Source organism: Centrocercus urophasianus, unplaced genomic scaffold (genome assembly GCF_019232065.1).
Source record: "Centrocercus urophasianus isolate 14NV4802_14NV808 unplaced genomic scaffold, USGS_Curo_1.0 seq_25, whole genome shotgun sequence".
In the NCBI taxonomy this organism is placed as follows: domain Eukaryota; kingdom Metazoa; phylum Chordata; class Aves; order Galliformes; family Phasianidae; genus Centrocercus; species Centrocercus urophasianus.
This window is the reverse complement of record NW_024884811.1, coordinates 15276360-15295097: the sequence shown is the minus strand read 5'-3', so window position 1 is coordinate 15295097 and position 18738 is coordinate 15276360. Positions and strand designations below refer to the sequence as shown.

Below are 18738 nucleotides of genomic sequence, written 5' to 3'. Positions count from 1 at the left end.
TATTATCACAGAATCTCAGGGGTTGGAAGGGGCCTCAAGAGATCACTGAGTCCAACCCCCTTGCTAAAGCAGGTACCCTGCAATAGGTCTCTCAGTTAGGTATCCAGATGAGTCTTGAGTATGTCCCTAGAAAGACACTCCAGAGCCTCTCTGGGCAGTGTATTCCAGTGCTACCTCACCCCTACCCAATGAGTCAAAGTTCTTCCACATGTTTGTATGGAACATCATGTATTCAAGTTATAGGCCATTACTCCTTTGTCATTGCACACCATCGAAAAGAGCCTGACCTCTTCCATTTGTCTCCCACCTCTATTTAGATATTGGTAAATATTAGTCACATCCCCCCTTAGTCTCTTTCCTGAACTGAACAGACCCATGTCACTCGGCCTTTCCTCATACAGGAGATGTTCCAGGCCTTTCTCATCTTTGTCGCCCTTTGCTGGATCCTTCTAGGAGATCCCTGTCTTTTTTGAACTGAGGATCACAGAACTGGACACAATATTCTATATGTGGTCTCACTAGGGCAGAGTAGAGGGGAAACATCACCTCCCTTACCTGCTAGCTGTGATGTTTTTAATGCACCTCAGGATTGTGTAAAAGTAAAATAAAGGAAGTGCAGGTATTTTAATGATAAATGGATGCAGATTTATTTTATAATTATATTATGTTGATTATTGAACTATTAACTCATTTTGTGTAGTCTTTATTTTGTTTTTAATTTATAAAAGATGAAATGGAAAGTTTATGAGAAAAACGAATAGAAAAATCAGCATTATTAAGTGAAATACTGTGAATCACAGGATCATAGAATCCTTAGAATTGGAAGGGACCTTTAAAGGTCATCTAATCCAACTCCCTTGCACTGAACATGATGATGCATACTGCTAGTTTTGGATGCTTTTATTACATGGATGAAAAAATACTATGAAGGCATCAGTCTTGGACAGTATCTCTTTCAGCTCTTACTGTCTCTTAAAAATAGTTATTGTGTTGGGTTTTTTTTTCCCTTTCAACTAGATGCACATGCATTTTTTGTTACTGTTAAGATGTGTTGTGAATTGTGACCACTTAAGACAGTTGTGATTGAATATAGTGATCAGTCACATGGAGAACCGTGCTGTATTTATAAAGCAACAGTACTTTTAATATCTGAAAATCAGTTTCTATTCAGATTAGAAAGATGACAGAGCTGTGATACATCGGCTTCAAATACCAAGTTTTTCTGGGAGTTCTAGAAGAAAAAAGAATCAAAAGTGAAAATCAGCCACTCTGCAGTCTGTGGTCAGTGAGTGAGAGGTCAACATTGTATGAGAAAGCTTTAGTGTGAGAAGAGGGGAAAAACACATAAAGTAAGGAAGAGGGTGGAAGAATTTAGAATTATAAAGAAAAATGCAAGTGTGATGACAGCCTACACTGCTATATCTGAAGCACTTCATTGTTCTCTCTCAGATCCCCCTTCAATTTCGTATTTCCATTATGCCCACAAAGATTGTGGAGCAGTAAGACTGTGGAAACCACTCATTTGCCATTTCTCATTGCCACTCATTTGTACTTCCTTCCAGCCTACATCCATATGTTGTCTCCTTTTACACTGTGTTCAGTTCTGGAGAAGAGCTTCTATTCATTCATGTATTCAAGTTTGTTTTTACTACAATATAGGATCAGCTGTTTGACCATATGAGTATCAGTGCTAAAATCTAAGTGAATGACTGGCAATTAACATATTAATTGCTTTATTTCAGAGTGTTGTGCGTTGCCTTTGGCATCCAAAGCTGAACCAGATCATGGTTGGTACAGGCAACGGACTGGCTAAAGTATACTATGATCCTGTTAAAAGCCAGAGGTAAGTAGTAGTAATTAACAGTTAAGAACTCCTTATTCCCTTGGATTTTGCTGATTCTGTGATTATATTAGGAGATGAGAAAAAAATATTTAATAGTGTTTGTTTTGCAGAATTTTACTTACTTAGTCACAGTAAAGAAGAAAAAAGAGCAAAAACTTGCTTTTCAATAGCTGTTCATTTTCCTCCAGAGTCTTAGTGATGCTGTATGGTGACAGTTCTACCTGAATTTACAAACACATGTGTTTTGAAACGGTGTGAAATCTGCTGTAAGAATAACCAGCCTTTCATTTCACAAAATCATAGGACCATCTAGATTAGAAAAGACCTGTAAGATCATCAGGTCTAGCCACCAGCTCGTCACCACCATGTTGATTAGACCACATCTCTAAGTGTCGCATCTCCAGGTTTCTTGAACACCTCCAGAGATGATGACTCCACCACGTCCCTGGGCAACCAGTTCCAAAGCAGTATCATTCTTTCAGAAGAAAAATTTTTCCGGCTATCCAACCTAAAACGCCCCTGGACCATTACCTCAAGTTGAACAGTTGAAAGCTGCTCATATGGTGTTATTGAAAGTCTGCTTACTGTGATTAGTCCTTCTGATGTCATATTTCATTTCATTTTTGCAATAAAAAGAAGTATTAGCCTAAACTTCAGAGTATGTGAAGTAGTGGTGGAAGGCCTAATTTGAAACCTCATCTCCACCACCCCCTCCTGTCACATGTGGATTTTGCCTGCATCTAATGAAAGGTGATAGTGATTAATCAGAAGGTGATTTGTCAGTCTAGAATGAATAGAAGAGGATTTAACTAGTCTATAAATACTTCAGCAATTACCTTGCTTTTACCGTCTGGGTTGGCTGGAGAACTTCCTTCCTTATCAGCAGGGGAAAAATGTGTGTTTCATATATTCTGAGTGGTATGACTATTATTACAGTAAAGAGTTTAGTTCTCTTATATGCCCTCATCTTTTTTTCACTAGCATGCAGAAGCATTCTCTGTTGCAGTTCAGAATTCTAAGATACTTACAATGACCTGGACTCTTGAGTATGAAGTTAAATTCTTGTATATAAGATTGGCAGAAAGAAGTGTTATTTTTCTGTTTCTTATCAATTTAGAGGAGAGAAGGAAATTATGTAATCATTGTTTGGACCTCTCTACAGACAATGTTTGTCCCAGATGTAGCCCCAAGTCTCTTATACACACGCTACAAAAATATTAGCTCAATTTTGTACCCTTTTGATTCCTGGTAAATAACAGTAATAAGAAAAGTACCACCAGTTTAAATTAGTCCTGTTGCAATCAGATTTGTGCAGGTATTCCCACTATAGTGTTACAAACACCTCTAATAAGATAACTACTACCTGTGCTACTTTGGAAAGGAACAAGGAACAAATTATTGCCTGTTTTTGGAAAGGGGCACTTTCTGTGTGCATTCTGTAAGTAATGTAGACAGGTGATGTGCGATAGGAGACTTCTGTCCTTACTTCCACATGTCATGTAAACTGATCGGAAAAAGAAACTACATCTTTTTATCCCCCTTCACATCCTCATGGACATACCAAGATATACACAGTCATAATATTCAAAGTGCCATATGATTTAGTGGAGAATATGTTGTAAGAATATGTTGAATAGTGAATAATATTCAACATAATATTATGTTGAATAAGTGAATATGTTGTGCTTGAATAAAAAATGGTTTCTGTTTGATACTAACATATTAACTGTGTTGCTCTATGTTTTCTTCCAGGGGAGCAAAATTATGTGTGGTCAAAACAAAAAGGAAAGAGAGACAAGCAGAGACTCTTACACAGGATTACATTATAACACGTAAGGAATTTATACATGTTTTTATCTAAGCCTCCTTAACTCCTTCTCAGTTATCATTTTACTTGCAGATGATTTAGGATTTAGTTTTGTATTTTTCCTTATTAAAAACCTACAGTCATTCCTTAATCTTTGGGTGCTTCATACAAATTTTTATAGCCCTGCAAATCTGGAATGGTACATATCTGGAATGACCTGTAAAGATGGTGGTTGTATTCTACATTATGGTGCATTTGAAAAGACAACTACCTTAAAAAGTTGGAGTGACCTTTCTTAAAGATTTTGTTTTGTTTTGTTTTGTTTTTTAATTAAAAAAAAAAAAAAAAGGACTTAAGGGACTTAAGATCCAAGATCATTTTCATCCTTTCTTGAATCTTCAGTTTTACATAAGTAACTTGGTGAGTTGCCACTAGGTAACACGGACAAGTAACATGAGCAAGTACCAGTGGCAAAATCATAGATGTGAGGGATTGCTCTTAAGCAAATTCCTATTGATCTTTCAAAATTTGGAACTTGCCTAGTAGCATATGGGTTTTAAATAGTTAAAATGTCTTTCCAGCTTAAGGGGTTACACTTCTGTAATATGACTCACTGATGGCCTTAGAAATTGTTATTGTTACTGTGAAAATTTTAATGACCTACTTTTTCCCAAGGGCGAATTTTACTATGGGATTAGGAGTCTGAACGGTTTTGGCCCTCCCTGTTAGCACCACCCTATGCAGTATTTCCTCAACTGGAGTGACAGCAGTCCCATGACTCTGCTGTACTACTTATTTTCTTCTTCTATTCCCATGGTGTTTGGATCCAGCTCTACTTACTGGTAATCTTGCTCATAGAAAACCACTGTTACTGAACACCTGGCAGCAAAATAAACAATATTTAGAAGGAGAAGGTATGGGGAGTCTTGGTGACCAGGCCCATATCAGAGGCATTTAGGTTCTCGATTCCCATTTCAGGTACTTTCCAGCCATAGCTGTCTCCTACTTACTTCACTGCTGCAGATGTGCAGCTCCAGTTCTTGGGCTGCTGTGGGTAGAGTTACATCTCATCAAGATTGTAGGTCTCCTCTGAGTGCCATTCTCATTTCATCCTTAGTCCAGCCTTGATTATATTAACACTGTCTTTCCTCTAAAAATCGTGTGTGTGCTGTTGTTAAAGTTTATATTGTGTAGAGTGATATATTTTCCATTAAATTCTGCTTAAAATTCAGTAGCACTTGTGAATCTTCCACATCATTTTGAAATTATGTAAGGATATTTCCATATAAAACAAAGTAGTAAAAATACTTGTGACCAGTTAGTGAACTGGTTGTGCAAATTTGCTTTTTGTGTATTATTATATTTGTTGTATATTAGTGAAACTTTTCAGAGGTTATATGTGTTTCTTCTGAGCTTACAGGTGGAACTGGGAAGAACTTGCCATCTCAGAAATCCCTTGCAAAGTGAACTAACTGCATTTTCGTCCTCGTGTTTTGTTGTTTATTTTTAATTGTAGCTGCTTCTTAATCTCCGAATTGCCAATACTACCTGTTTAAAAAGCAAGAACGTTTTTGGAGAATTGTGTATTACTTTTAAAATGTGGGAATATGCAGCTCGAGTTTCCCTTGGACAGACTTGACTTCTCAGATGCTCTATGCAAACCAATCAAATATATTGCTCTGAAATGCCAGAAACAATTTGCTGTTAACCATCATGAAACCTGTAAAAAAGACCCCTGAAGATTATTCCCAAAGTTCTACTCCTGTTTCATATGACTGACTTTTCATTATCGAATAAATTTAGCAGTCTTCCAGAAGTAAACTGGAAAAGAGGGAGCTAACAATCTGATAGATCTCTGGATGCTGCTTTCCTTTTTGTATTATTATAGAGCTAATTTCCCTCCATTTAAGATTTTGTTTGTTTGGTTTTTGTCTTCTTTGAGTCTTTTGACCCCAACACAATTTCCCGCATTTTGGGAAACACCAGCTATACGCACACTGGTGTGTGAAAGCTAAGCCTCACCATGAGAAAACTATGTCCCTTGACATGGTATTCCTCTTCTGCTACTGAGTGTAGTTTTTCTGAGCAGACTGAAATAGCATACACGTAAAGTACAGGAATTGAAGATGTTGCAATTTTCTGAAGAAAGAGAATTTTTGAAATCATGATAATTCATCCAAACTCTCAGGTATTCTTCCAACCTTGATTAGTGCTGTAATTTAAGAAAAAAATGAGCATGATTTTGTATGCAGAAACATCATGGTTCATTGAGGGGATTCCTTTTCTTTCTCAGATCCAAAAGTTCATCTAGAGTTTTCATGCTGCTGGATTACTGGAAACGTGTAGAAAAATTGAAAGTTCAGAAAAAAAGGCAACCAAATGGTCGCAATGCTAATGTTGAGAACTGAATGTCAGAGGAATAAATCATGTATACATAAACGATGCAATCAGTGTTTCACATGAAATACTGGTGCCTGAAGGCACCCTGGAAATTTGGCTACTTCCCTGTTTGAAAAATTCAAAATTTAGAGTGAAAAAGCCCTCCAGAATGCAACTCATTGCTTGGGAGACTGCTTCTGCCACCTTTCATGTTGTACGGGCAAATCATAGTCTGTACCATCTTATTAAGATGATAAAAAAATAATGGGATTTCTAAGATTTTTTGTTCTTTAAACTTTGACTTTTCAGCTCATGCACTTCCAATGTTCCGTGAACCACGACAGCGAAGCACCAGGAAGCAGCTGGAGAAGGATAGGTTGGACCCAATGAAATCTCACAAACCAGAACCTCCAGTAGCAGGACCAGGTAATCTACACATAATCACTTCACACTGTTCTATGCCAAAGAGCTGTCTTGTTAGAGTTCTGAGTTTCTTGAGTGAGATCACATAGCATTTGCAAAACAACTTGGGGATCAGGCCTAGCCACTATTGGTTTGTGAAAGGTAGGTCCTACTTAACCAATCTGATCTGCTTCTGTTATCAAGCGACCCGCCTGGTGGATGTGGGAAAGGCTGCTGATGTAGTCTACCTAGACTTCATCAAGGCCTTTGACACTGCCTCCCACAGTATTCTCCAGAAGCTGGCAGCCCGTGGCTTGGATAGATACTTTCTTGGCTGGATAAGGAGCTGGCTGGAAGGCAGGGCCCGGAGAGTGGTGGTGAATGGAGCTACATCCAGCTGGAGACGGTCATGAATGGTGTTCCCCAGGGGTCAGTGGTCCTCTTTAATATCTTTATTGATGACTTGGATGAGGGCATTGAGTGCACTCTCAGTAATTTTGCAGGTAACGCCAAGTTAACAGGAAGTGTCGATCAGCCTAGGGGTAGTGAGGGCCTACAGAGGGATCTGGAAAGATTGGATGGCTGGACTGAGGCCAATGGGATGAGGTTCAACAAGACTAAGTGCTGGAACCTCCACTTCAACTGCAATAACCCCAGACAGAGCTACAGGCTTGAGAAGACTGTGTAGAGGAAGTGGACCTGGGAGTATTGATTGATGTTCAGCTGAACATGAGCCAGCAACATGCCCAGCTGGCTAAGATGACCAATGGCATCTTGGCTTATATCAGAAATAGTGTTGCTAGCAGGAACAGAGAAGTGATCATCCCTCTGTACTCAGCTACACCTTGACAAATGTGCTCAGTTCAGAGGCTCCTCAAGAAAGGCATAGAGGCTCTGGAGCATGTTCAGAGAAGGGCGGTGAAGCTGATAGGAGGTCTGGAGTGCAAGTCTTGTGAGGAGCAGCTGAGGAAACTGGAATTATTTAATCTGGAGGAGGCTCAGGGGAGACCTTACCCCTCTCTACAGCTACCTGAGATGTTGTGGTGAAGTGGGTGTCGGCTTCTTCTGCGTAACTAGCAATTCAAATAGAGGGAATGGTGTCAAATTGCAGCAGAGGAGATTCAGGTTGGATGTTAGGAAAAACATCTTATCTAAAAGAGTGGTCAGGCACTGGAACAGGCTCCCCGGGGAGGTAATGGAGTTGCCATCTTTGGAGGTGTTCAAGAAATGTTTAGGTGTTACAATAAGTAAGACTACTGTATGGGTGTCCAGTACTGTAAGATATTGCTCTTTGATTGGAGTACTTACCTAGCATAAATTAATAACCACAGTTACTTACTTTGTGTAATCAGTAAAACATTTAAGTGAACAAGTCCTAAATTAAGCTCCTTCTGTCATCTTACCTGGCTTCTTCATATCAGATCACTGTTGCAGTCATCATATATTTATCTACTTCTTGAATGTTTTTCTATAAAATATTAATTTCTCTTTTTTTATTTCTATAGGTCGAGGTGGCCGTGTTGGAACTCATGGAGGTACCTTGTCGTCGTACATAGTCAAGAATATTGCACTGGATAAGACAGATGATAGCAATCCTCGGGAGGCTATTTTACGTCATGCAAAGGAAGCAGAGGAGAATCCATACTGGGTTGCTCCAGCATATGCTAAGTAAGGAAGCAATTGAAAGTACAAGTAATATTTCTGGAGGCCAGTGGGACTTCGGTAAAAATAGAAGACACATTTTTAACAGTATACTTTGCCTTTTCTGATTTATTGTCATTAATAGGTAAACCAAGACTATATCATGCTCTTACATGTAAATAAGAGCTTTCATGAGTTTAAACTAATAGAATTTGATATTTCCATTTTTAAAATTTGCCTGTCAGTGCTAGGAAATAATCTTAAAGCTTTCTGAATTCACTAGTCTTCTAGAAGTAAACATCAGAAACTGATTTTAAAAGATAATATGCCTTTTGGTAAGTTACTGTCCCACTGACAGAGTCCGGCATAGTAGTTTCCCTCTGGCCCTGACAGAGTCCAAGATTAAACCTTCAGAAATATTTGCTTTGTGGTATGACACTGTAGTTTAAACAGTTTCTTAGATGTTATTGATTACTTGGATTTTTCATACATTGGGACCTGCCTACTGCTTGGATTAATTTGGTCTTAGAGATACAGAAGTATTAAAAATCGCACTGAGAATTGCACTCAATTTAAACTGCATATGTGAGGGTGATCCTTGTCCTCTTTACACTGAAAGCTGCAATATTCTTCCTTAGTGATTTCTATCATGTATTTATTTATTTTCTAAGAATTAGTACAATTCAAACCATTAAAAAATAAAATTTTGGAAGTATAAAAATACTCAGTAAACAAATGTATTTGATACTAAGGAGCAGAAAATGCCACTTACAAATTACAAATATTTTAACGTTTTATTATTGTCACTGCTGTTGTTTGTTTTTGGGTTTTTTTTTTTTTTTGCACAAAGTAATCTGCCTAGTATTAGTAGTATCTTCAAAATTAATGGGGAAAAGTTGTGAAAAGATGAAATAGGCTTCACAAAACAGGCAGAGCTGGTAACAGATTGGATTTTTTTTATTAGCAGCCCATTATTTTATCTCCTAGGAAGTATTTTCATTTGTACTTTACTTACTGTACTTTTCTTACTACTTCTGTAGCTCCTTAATGAAAATTACATTTCCAAAAACTTGGAATGTAATAAGAAGCATAGCTCTTTCTAGCAGAGACACTTATTTCCTAACTTGACCCTTAATACTTTTTGCAAAAATACTTTTTGAGAACATAAGTACTCACTCTGACTTTGACTAAATAATTAATAAGTATGGTGTTGTTCTGAAGTACATCAAATCAGTGCATTCTGTAATACCATCCTTGTATGAAGTCAAAGAAAGAAACGTTTGACAGGCTAATTCTGTAACAGTTGTAATGCCAACTGTTGATTTTTAATTGCTTGATGGTACATGTTTCCTAAGGATGAAGTTTACTTTGAATGTGTGGGTACCTGTTTTTATTTAGAATGTGCAACTATTTGTTCTCAGCAGTAAACACAGTCATTTATTTGATCAGGTAGATACCTCGTATTTTTGGCTATCCAACTTCATTGACTGTAGATTGAGTTTCACCTCCAACACCTGCAGTGTAGCAGGCATGAAAGTTTTAAAACATTGCTGTATTACAGGAGGCTTACTGTGTCAGGTGGGTGGATCTCATTATGGTTTCTTGTTAAAAGATGTAGCTGCAGGGGAAGAAGAGAGCTGGCTGAGAAGTAGGGAGGGTGCAAGTCCAGACTGCTATTAACTTACACACCAGAAGGTGATACGTATGTGGGGGAGTTGGGCTGCAGCCAGCAGCATGCTGCCTTGACAGTTTTGTCAGTGGATAAATCTCATGCCAAGGAAATTGCTGCTATCCTTGCTTCAGAATCTTGACTTCAAGATATACTCCTTGCAATGAGCTTTTTAAACCTTCATTTTTATTGCTCTTTGTTATTACTATTTATTATTATTTATATACAGTTATGACAATGAAATGCAAAAGCTTTACAATTGTTTTATGTCCTTAACTTTCAGAAATGGAGCTCTATGTTAGCAGCTGCAGACCATTGGCAGTCATAGATTCATTTGCTGCTTACCTGCATGCATGCATAATACAGAGGGCTGCATTATATTGCATCCAATATGTGACTTTATAGGTAGTGCAGATTTACCTGGTATAAAGCATTTTACAGACCTTCTTAACAGATATGTATTTTATTAAAGTACCAGTAATTGATGTAAATTATCACAAAATATTGTTTTTCCCTAGAGACTCTTTTAAAATCAGGGCTCATAATAGTAAGCAGTATACAAACTTAGAGAAACTCTCTCCTTTAGTTAGGACTAGTGCTTCTCTTATAGGATAGGATACATTTGAGAGTTACGAAAGGTGATATTCTGATGTGTATTTAAAATGACATGCTGCCTGGAGACCTTGGAAACACATCAATGTGTTTCATTTTTTCATTCTTTGCTATCAGTTTTTCCACATTTCTGTGTTAACTTTAATTTAAGTGTGGTGTAAAAATATTCATCTCAGATAACTCTTGTTTGATAAGTCCTTTGTTTTTGCTGTCTCATAGATGGTTATTTGCCTACGGTCTTCAATTTTCCTTCTTAGGAAGATGTCTAAGTAATAGATATTTGTTTTCTTTAGAGCTTGCTACAAAGTAATGTTAGTCAAAGAAGACTAAGAAACATTCATTTTCTTACTGATAAGTTTTTATAGCTGACTAATTGTGGTGCCTAAGTTAAGAGTTCATCTGGTCAGAATTGTAAGTGATTAGGTCATTCTGAGCCAGATAGCATTTTAAGCCAATTAATTTCTTTGTGTTTTCACTTTAGAAAATTTGTTTAATACCTATGGCATAACTTTTGCTGTTAGTGTATACATTGTATGAAAAAAAAACCTTCTTTTTAAAGGTGCCTAATCTATTCTTGAAGCCAAATATTTGCTTTATTTATCAATTGAATTTATTTTCAAGCTTCTTATTATTAGCGTGGCTTTTCTGTTTGTCTTATAATTTGTGCCAGAAAAGGAGAGAAAATACGTGAATGGCAAAAGGGTGGGTGAAAATAACACATGCTGCTGAGAGGATAATGCTAAAGAATAATAGTAAGTACAAATGAAATTAGAAGATGACATATCACAGAAGGCCAATGTGAATTAAGTGTCAAAAGAGATGAGAACAACAGCAGGAAAAGTCTGGATGGAACAATTAAAAAAAAAAAAGTAAAACAAAAAACAAAACAAAATTTTAAAAAACCCTGAGATTTTTTGGGAAAAAGCTTGTTGAGACCTTGGCATGAGTTTTTCCATTGGAGTGAAAGGAAAGGAAAAACAGATTGAAGATTTCAACTAAGGAACTACAGGAAAAGAACTTGAGGCATCAGTTGTAAATGTTTGAAAATTACATTCTTTGTGAGCTGTTTGTTTTAACACAGCTGTACAGAGATACTGTAAGGACTTCAGATGTCCCTCTGAAGGATCAGTATGAATTACTAAGCATTGTAGCTGAGGGGCTAATCAGGCCCAGATGTATCTTTCTTCTGTACTGTAGGGAAGATCAGGGTGAAATTTGCCTCTGCATGAACATAGACCACAGTTCTTAGAAACCATCTTACATTACAGAGTTGTTGCTCTATTTGGCTGTCTTTGTCATTGCTGTTTGCCATAGGCAAAAGGGAACAATCTAGCTGCACTGTATTTACTGTTTTTTCTAAGTAGTATTATGAGTATGTGAAGTGTTAGTCATATTGTGGGTCTTGTAGTATCCTTAACTGCAAAAGCAGGACTGAACAGAATGTTTTAGAACAGTGATTTTGCTGACACGTTGGTATGTTTAAGCTAAATCTTTTTTGGAGGTTGTTAACCTCCAAAAGAGAGAAGTCACTGAGAAGAGTCTAACTACTTCTTGAGGTAAGGAATACAAAAGTGCCTGATGCTTGAAGGTTCTTGCCTGTCTGAAAGTAGTCTGTTTGACATGATTCTGTTTTCCACGTACACTTGAAAGTCTTTAAATTTGTTTCAGTGCAAAATAAACTCTAATTGTAAAAGTTACTGTGACAGAAGTCACATGCTGTTGTATGTAATTGTCTTTTCCAGCTGGTTTAGCTATAGCTATTAGCTATAGGTTTATTTACTATAGCAGTATTTTTTTAAACTGCAGCTTTGTGAATCACAGATATCAATGAGCTACTTTTACAGCATCTGTAAAAAGCAAGTAAGACAACACATAACCTGAGGGATTGTAGTGACTCTAGAGAGGTCTCTGTGAACCCTGGATTATTATTATTATTTTTTTTTTTTTTAGCTTTCTGCATAGTTGAACACATTGCAAAAAAGTGAAGTAAAGAGGAGTCTAGGAGTCTAGGAACAAATCTACTAAGAATGGTCTTTGTTTTCCTCTTTTTGTTTACAGCCCTTTGATGTAACTGACAATAGGAATGCCTTTATCAGTGTATGAGATACTAGTTTCTTCTGACAGTCTTGGAATTCCATTGTCATAGAATAATGTAGGTAGGAAGGGACCTCCGGAGATCATGTAGACCAGCCTCCTACTTAAAGCTTTCTCTTAGATTAGGTTATTCAGGTCCAATTAGATCAGGTTTCTCAAGAACGATTGCAGTTGAGATTGAATATCCTCATGGAGAGAGGTTCAGCAACCTTTCTGGGCAGTTTGTTCTAGAGTTTGACCACCCTCATAGTAAAAGAAAATAAAATTACTTCTATCTAACTAATATTTTCTATGTTCCACATGTTCTGTTGTCCCTTGCCTTATAGCTGCAGCTTTAAGAAGATTCTAACTCCATCTTCTCTGTAGCCTCTCATGATGTTGCGATGTAGTTGTAGGTAGCAGTGGAATACCTTTTTAGCCTTCTGTGCTGAAGACACACTTTGCTCAGATTCTTCTCATGTACAGTATACTCCAATCCCCTAACTGTCTTGATAGTATATTTCCATTGTAACCAGTCTGATGGCCACCCCGTCTCTTATACTATAGAGCCCATAAGTAGCTATGCGAATTCAGATGTCATTTCACAAATGCTGAATAAAGAGGAATTTTATGGAATCTCTTATTACTATCTCTGTTAAGATAGTCAGGGACTATGTGCTTTGCTAAATCTGTGCTGGCTGCTCCTTATCACCTTATTGTCTTCTTGCACCTAGAAACGTCTTCCATGAGGATTTGTTTCATTTGTTTTCATAGCTTTCTCAGGGTGAAAAGTTAAGTAGACTGACCTGTGAACAGGAAGTTCTTACCCAGAACTTCCTTTTGCCTGTTACGAAAATGAATAGCTTGCCCTTCTGAGTCATCAGGACTCTATTCTGGTGACTATGACTTCCTGAAGATGAAGAAGAGACATGGTAGAATCCCCATCAAAGTAGGTTTTCAAAATGTGGTAGGACTGCTTGCTAAATAATCTCTTCTAGGCTTGCTTTTCCCAGAAAATGTTGAACCTTATGTTTTGAGGTCCTTTCCAACCTAGGCTGTGTTTGATTTTGTAGTTCTCAGGGACAAAGACAAATGAAATTGATAAGAGAGTTGATGGAGAAAAAGAGCACAGCTTTCCAAAATATTATCTAGTTCTCAGAAATGCAAACATTTTGAAGTAGTATACCTGTTTTGATAATTTTCATATAAATACTAATCACGCAGCAAGCTCCTATACAGTGGCAATCTCCACTACAATTAGTAATCAAAACAATGTGTGTTTAAATTAAATAGTCAGTATTGATAATTGTGTAAGAAAGAGTGTTTTCTGTGCTTACACCTTTAAGTTAGTCAGGTGTTATAAGTATCCCAGTTGCTGCTGTAAAACTTGTGGAGGTTGAATGGCTTCCATTACAGCTGAGCTGAGGCTACAGCCATTTCATGCTAATTTTTGAAAATGAGATAACAAGCAGACTTGATTTCCTCCATATATATTTTCTTGAGACAGTTACCGCTGGATTATGCTACAGTCTCCCCCCTTGGCCACATTTTTATTGGATTCCGAGTACCTTACTGATGTTTCATGACGTCTGTAACTATTCACAGGGCCTCTTCCATCACAGAAATTGCATAGCTTCTGATGTTCATTTCACAAGTTGTGTAATTCTTCTTGAGTAGAAGTTTATGATAAAAATTCTGAGTGTTGAAATTTCATGGTCAGAAATGATTGATTTGCATTTGATTGATTGTGTCTTACTAACAGACATCTCAGTTCTGGTACCTTTAGTTACCTAAGTTTGGGTACGTTTCTTTTGATTGTTGTGACAAAAGGAAGGTACGCTTCTAAAATGTGCTGAATAAGCTGTCATCAACAGGTTTTGAAAAAGTGGGAGAGACAGAAGATTCCATATATCCTGTTTCTTAAGCAGACAATGGAATCCATTATTTGTGCCAATGAAGCCTTCATCCCCATTGGCTGTTTTGGAATCAATGGTGACTAAAAAAAAATCCTCTTTCAGTGATTGGTTAAGAACAATTTATGTAACTATTTTCTGATGAGAGTTTACTTACATTTCTGTTTTCCACGGAGAACAGAATGACTCATCTAGTTTAGGTTTTCATAAGCATTCAAATTCTGCTAATGTGTAATGAGGCATGCAGCCTGCACTAGGGGACTATGTATTAATTGAGAGTTCCTCTATAAGACCATCTCTGGCACATCCTTCGCCTTTTGCTAAGATCAAGTGTAGTGTAGCATCCTTTGGAAGACAGAGAAGGAGGCTGGCCAACAGAAGGATTTCGTGTATACAGAAAATCATCTTTGTCTAGTACCTATCTTATGCTGTATATTTAACAACTGAAGAATCTTGTTCTTTATTGGCCAGTGTCTTGCTATTACTCTTCAAAGTCAGTTGGATTACTCCTGTTGTGTTGGTAAGGCAGACACAGTTACGGTGCACCTCATGCATTTTGTTGAGTGTGCCAAATAACAATTGTTGTAACAATACTGCTTCATATCCTCAAACTGCTGTGAAAATATTAGTTAATACACTAGTGAGCTGATGACTGCCTTGGATGTGTTGCGTATTTTGTCATGTAATTGATGTAATGAGAAGTTGAGCACAGCCAACTTCAAAAATCTGTTAGTTTCAGACATTAATTGTGCTAAGAATTAGGTTGGTAGTGGGTGCCATGCAGTAATTAAAGTGTAATACACAGGAATTGAATGTCCAAACAGTTTTTTGAGATGCTGCTTGATACTATGTTCATTTTAAAAGCAATTAATAAGTATTTTTACAACGTGTAAGTGTTATTTAAAATAAAGGTAAACATTGGAGGAATAGATACCATCAGGCTTGACTGTAGGATACTACAGTGTCTACATACTGTGTTCTCATATGAAGATCATTAGTTTTATTATGTTACAGTAGTGCTGGATAAAATCTCTAGAGGAGAAGCTGTTTTTTTCGTGCACAAACTAAGTCAGAAACCATGTTGTTCTGTTTTTGCTCACTGGCTCCTGTATCAAAATGGAGGTTTCTTTTTCTGAATGATGGCATCAGACCTGGAGCTTCGTTTTTCTAGATTATAGTAAATTGACTTTTCTTCTTATCTATCATAATTTTACTTACGGAACATGCAGACAATGATTATGAGCTGATGAGGATATACTTGCAGAAGATACATGCTTATTACCTTGCTCTCCATACTTTGCCCAAGAGCTGTGCCTTCAGCTCGTCTTAAAAAGTCAGATGATGGGTTTGTTTTTTCTTTTTTTTTTTTTTTTTTTAAGAATGAAAACCAGCCAACTCTAGAATGTTTTATTTTTAAAGGATGTAATTTGTGTCTAATGTATGTCTAATACAGTTTCTGATAAATAATTGTAGTCTAACTTAATATTTTCTTCTAATGATATTCTTCTTAATATTTTCTAGAACACAGCCAAAAACAGTTTTTGCAGAAGTGGAACCAGAAGATGATGAAACAGACAAGCCAGAATGGAAAAAACGTAAAATTTGAGCAATTTGGTGTAAAGAATGATGAAGAAGCATTTGAAATAAATTGTAGCCTTTATTTCTTTGTTTTGTGTAGTGGATCAAAATTTGAAAGCATAAATTACTTCATAAGTCTTGCTGCAGTGGGAAAGGAATTGTATTATAATGGATTGTCATATCACATCTGAATTCTGTAATAAAGTAGTGTATGGTGCAAAGGAAAACTCTTCCCAATTTCTTATTTAATGTTTTGATTCAAGTAAAAAAAATTCCTCTTTATAATTTTTAATAGAACTGTAGTGACTTCCTTATTTTGCCAAGTGCTTTTTTCTATTGAAACTTTACTAATGCTGTGTCACAACAGTGTTCAATGATTTTAAATGTATAAATAAAATGTACTTTTTATTTTTACTAGTAAAGTCTAACGTTACCACAAATAAACCAAACTTACATTTTTATTTCTCATTTTTCACATTTATTAATGTGAAATAATCCACTAGAAAATATTTTTAGCATTTATTCTTACATAAATTGCATCCCTGTTAGGTATGTGTAGTGTCCCCACTAGTGCTTTGTATGGCTTTCATTTTTCAAAAGTGTGAAATAGGAATAGACAACCATATGTTATGCTTCAATAAAAACATTGTAAATTTGTTGCTTAGCTGATTTTTTTCAGGCTCTCCTATCTCTATTAGTTTGTACTGATTAGTACAGGATAGAGCTGAGCTGTGTTTTTATGGCGAGCTTTTAATATATTAATGTATGCAGATAGAGAGGTAGATATTGTTGTATGCCTGAATTATGTATACCTTAGCCTACACTCTCTGAAAACTGATGCTATCCTTTATAAAGTGTAGGGGGTTTTTAAGTGTGTGTTCAGCATTAACATAGAATTGCTGAATGTGAAGGACAGATTTAAAACGAATGTGCTTTAGAAAACCTGGGTTAGTTTTAGATGTTTATGCAGTAATATATAATACAGTAAGTATTGTGATTACAGTAGTATGGAAAATAACAAGTACTCTGCATTTCTACTAAGACACAGAGCAGTAGACATCATACAGAATCAAGCTTTCTTGATTATGAATAGATTGTGAAAGCGCAACCTAAGGCTATATTTAGCAAGCACTTCATCACCTTCCTAACTCAGAGCACGTGGTCCTGATATCGTCAGCAGAGCCTAGATATTTTTTAAAAAAGCATTGTTCTGCACCATGATTTCATTGTATGATTTTCGAGCTTATCTTTTTCTTGTATTATTTTTATGCATTAGAGAAAAATAAGCTTGACCTCGAAGAGAATCATGAGCATTGGTGTAACATTCCCAAAAGGAAATATTTTCACCGCTTTCACTTGGTGTGGTGTTTTGATAATAGTGGAACCACATTAAATAATCCACAATTTGTCCTTGTCCCTTGTAAAAAATGTTTCAGTTCATCTTTATCTAGAATAGCAAATAAATGCTTAGTTTACAGCTACAGATGTGATATGCAGAATTATGGGCTTAATACCTGGGTAAGCATTAAATAGAGGAGGAAAAGAAGTGCCAGATGAAGAGCAGCTGTTGTTAGAGCTGCTAAAGGCCTTTCTGTGCAGTGTTTCCCTCAGCAATTAAACAACACGGTTTCATTTAAGGCTATTTTAAATCTCTTTTTTTCAGATATATAATTTAATATATCTGAATATATATAATATAACAATATATATAAATATAAGTACTAGAAGGTAAAATATTATCAATTTTTTTTTAATAAAATGATGAATAAGATTTGTAAACTTTTGTAAAAGTATGTCCATGGTTTTAGGATGAGTACTAGCAGTTTAGCATTTGTCTTGTCAGAAGTTGTTTACTGAGGCAGTATGGCTTAATAAGGAGCAAAGCTGGAGGGAGAGGTGGATGAGGAAAAATGCTGTAACAACTCTCCGAGCTTAAGGGGAGCTTCTCCTTTAATGTTATTTATTCAGATCAGCTATATCTTGTTTCCTAATTCTTAGAAGAATGAGTCCTGTAAATGATGTCTGTATAGAAGTGTGGTTAGAAGTTTTAAAACTAACATACTGTACTTATTCTTGTATTTTAATTCCTGGCTTGGTTTGTTTCCCTTAGTCCTTATATGGCATCTCTGCAGAATGTTCACCGACAAAACAAATGTTAAGGCATTTTTAAAAGCAGTTTTTCATAATGAACAGTTCAGTGATAATCTGGTGGGGAAGGAGATAGGAACACTCTAGTTGACCATACTTGGTATAACAAGCTGTGACTTTTTTGAGCTGTCCAAGGGAAAATATTAACATGATTAAATATTAGTACTGAAAGATGCAATTCTACATGTGAAATGGAACATGAAATACTACTTATATGTATTTTTATGAACCTAATTTTCTTTACCCAAGACTTAGGTCTCAGTTGTTGCCAAGTTGTTATCTTGGTCTCCTCTGTGTCCATGTTGAGTGTTAATGTAGCCAGAGACTAGACGGACTTTGGTTTTAATATTTCTGAAACAAGGGCTTTGTTTCCTTGCCTTTTTTCTTGCTTTCGTAGTAGATGTCCTTACAGAGATGCTTTCTCCAAACCTGAATATCTCTCTTCATATTCTGTGCAGCTTCTATGTGTTTCCTTACAGCATTTCCTACTCTTCTATTATTTATGCCAATGACTTATTCAGTACTGCTTGCCTGTCCATAGGGCAAGGATTTTTCTGTCTGGATTGCAGCCCACCAACAAGTGGACAGCCCAGATTCACATTCCCTGTTTGTATTGTTGCTGTTGCTCTCGAGTTCTTACACTCTCTCTGGTATTGCTTACATGTCTTATTTG

General features: G+C 36.5%; 1 protein-coding gene across 1 annotated transcript in view; it reads left to right on the top strand.

The window, feature by feature from the left end:
- Positions 1-16581, top strand: part of WDR70 (WD repeat domain 70) — a 146978-nt gene extending 130397 nt beyond the window's left edge. The window contains exons 14-18 of the mRNA XM_042825803.1: positions 1743-1843; positions 3596-3675; positions 6339-6455; positions 7937-8099; positions 15861-16581. Of these exons, the coding sequence (XP_042681737.1) occupies positions 1743-1843; positions 3596-3675; positions 6339-6455; positions 7937-8099; positions 15861-15945 (546 nt within the window). The 3' untranslated portion in view covers positions 15946-16581. The remainder of the gene's footprint in view (positions 1-1742; positions 1844-3595; positions 3676-6338; positions 6456-7936; positions 8100-15860) is intronic.
- Positions 16582-18738: the final 2157 nt, after the last annotated feature.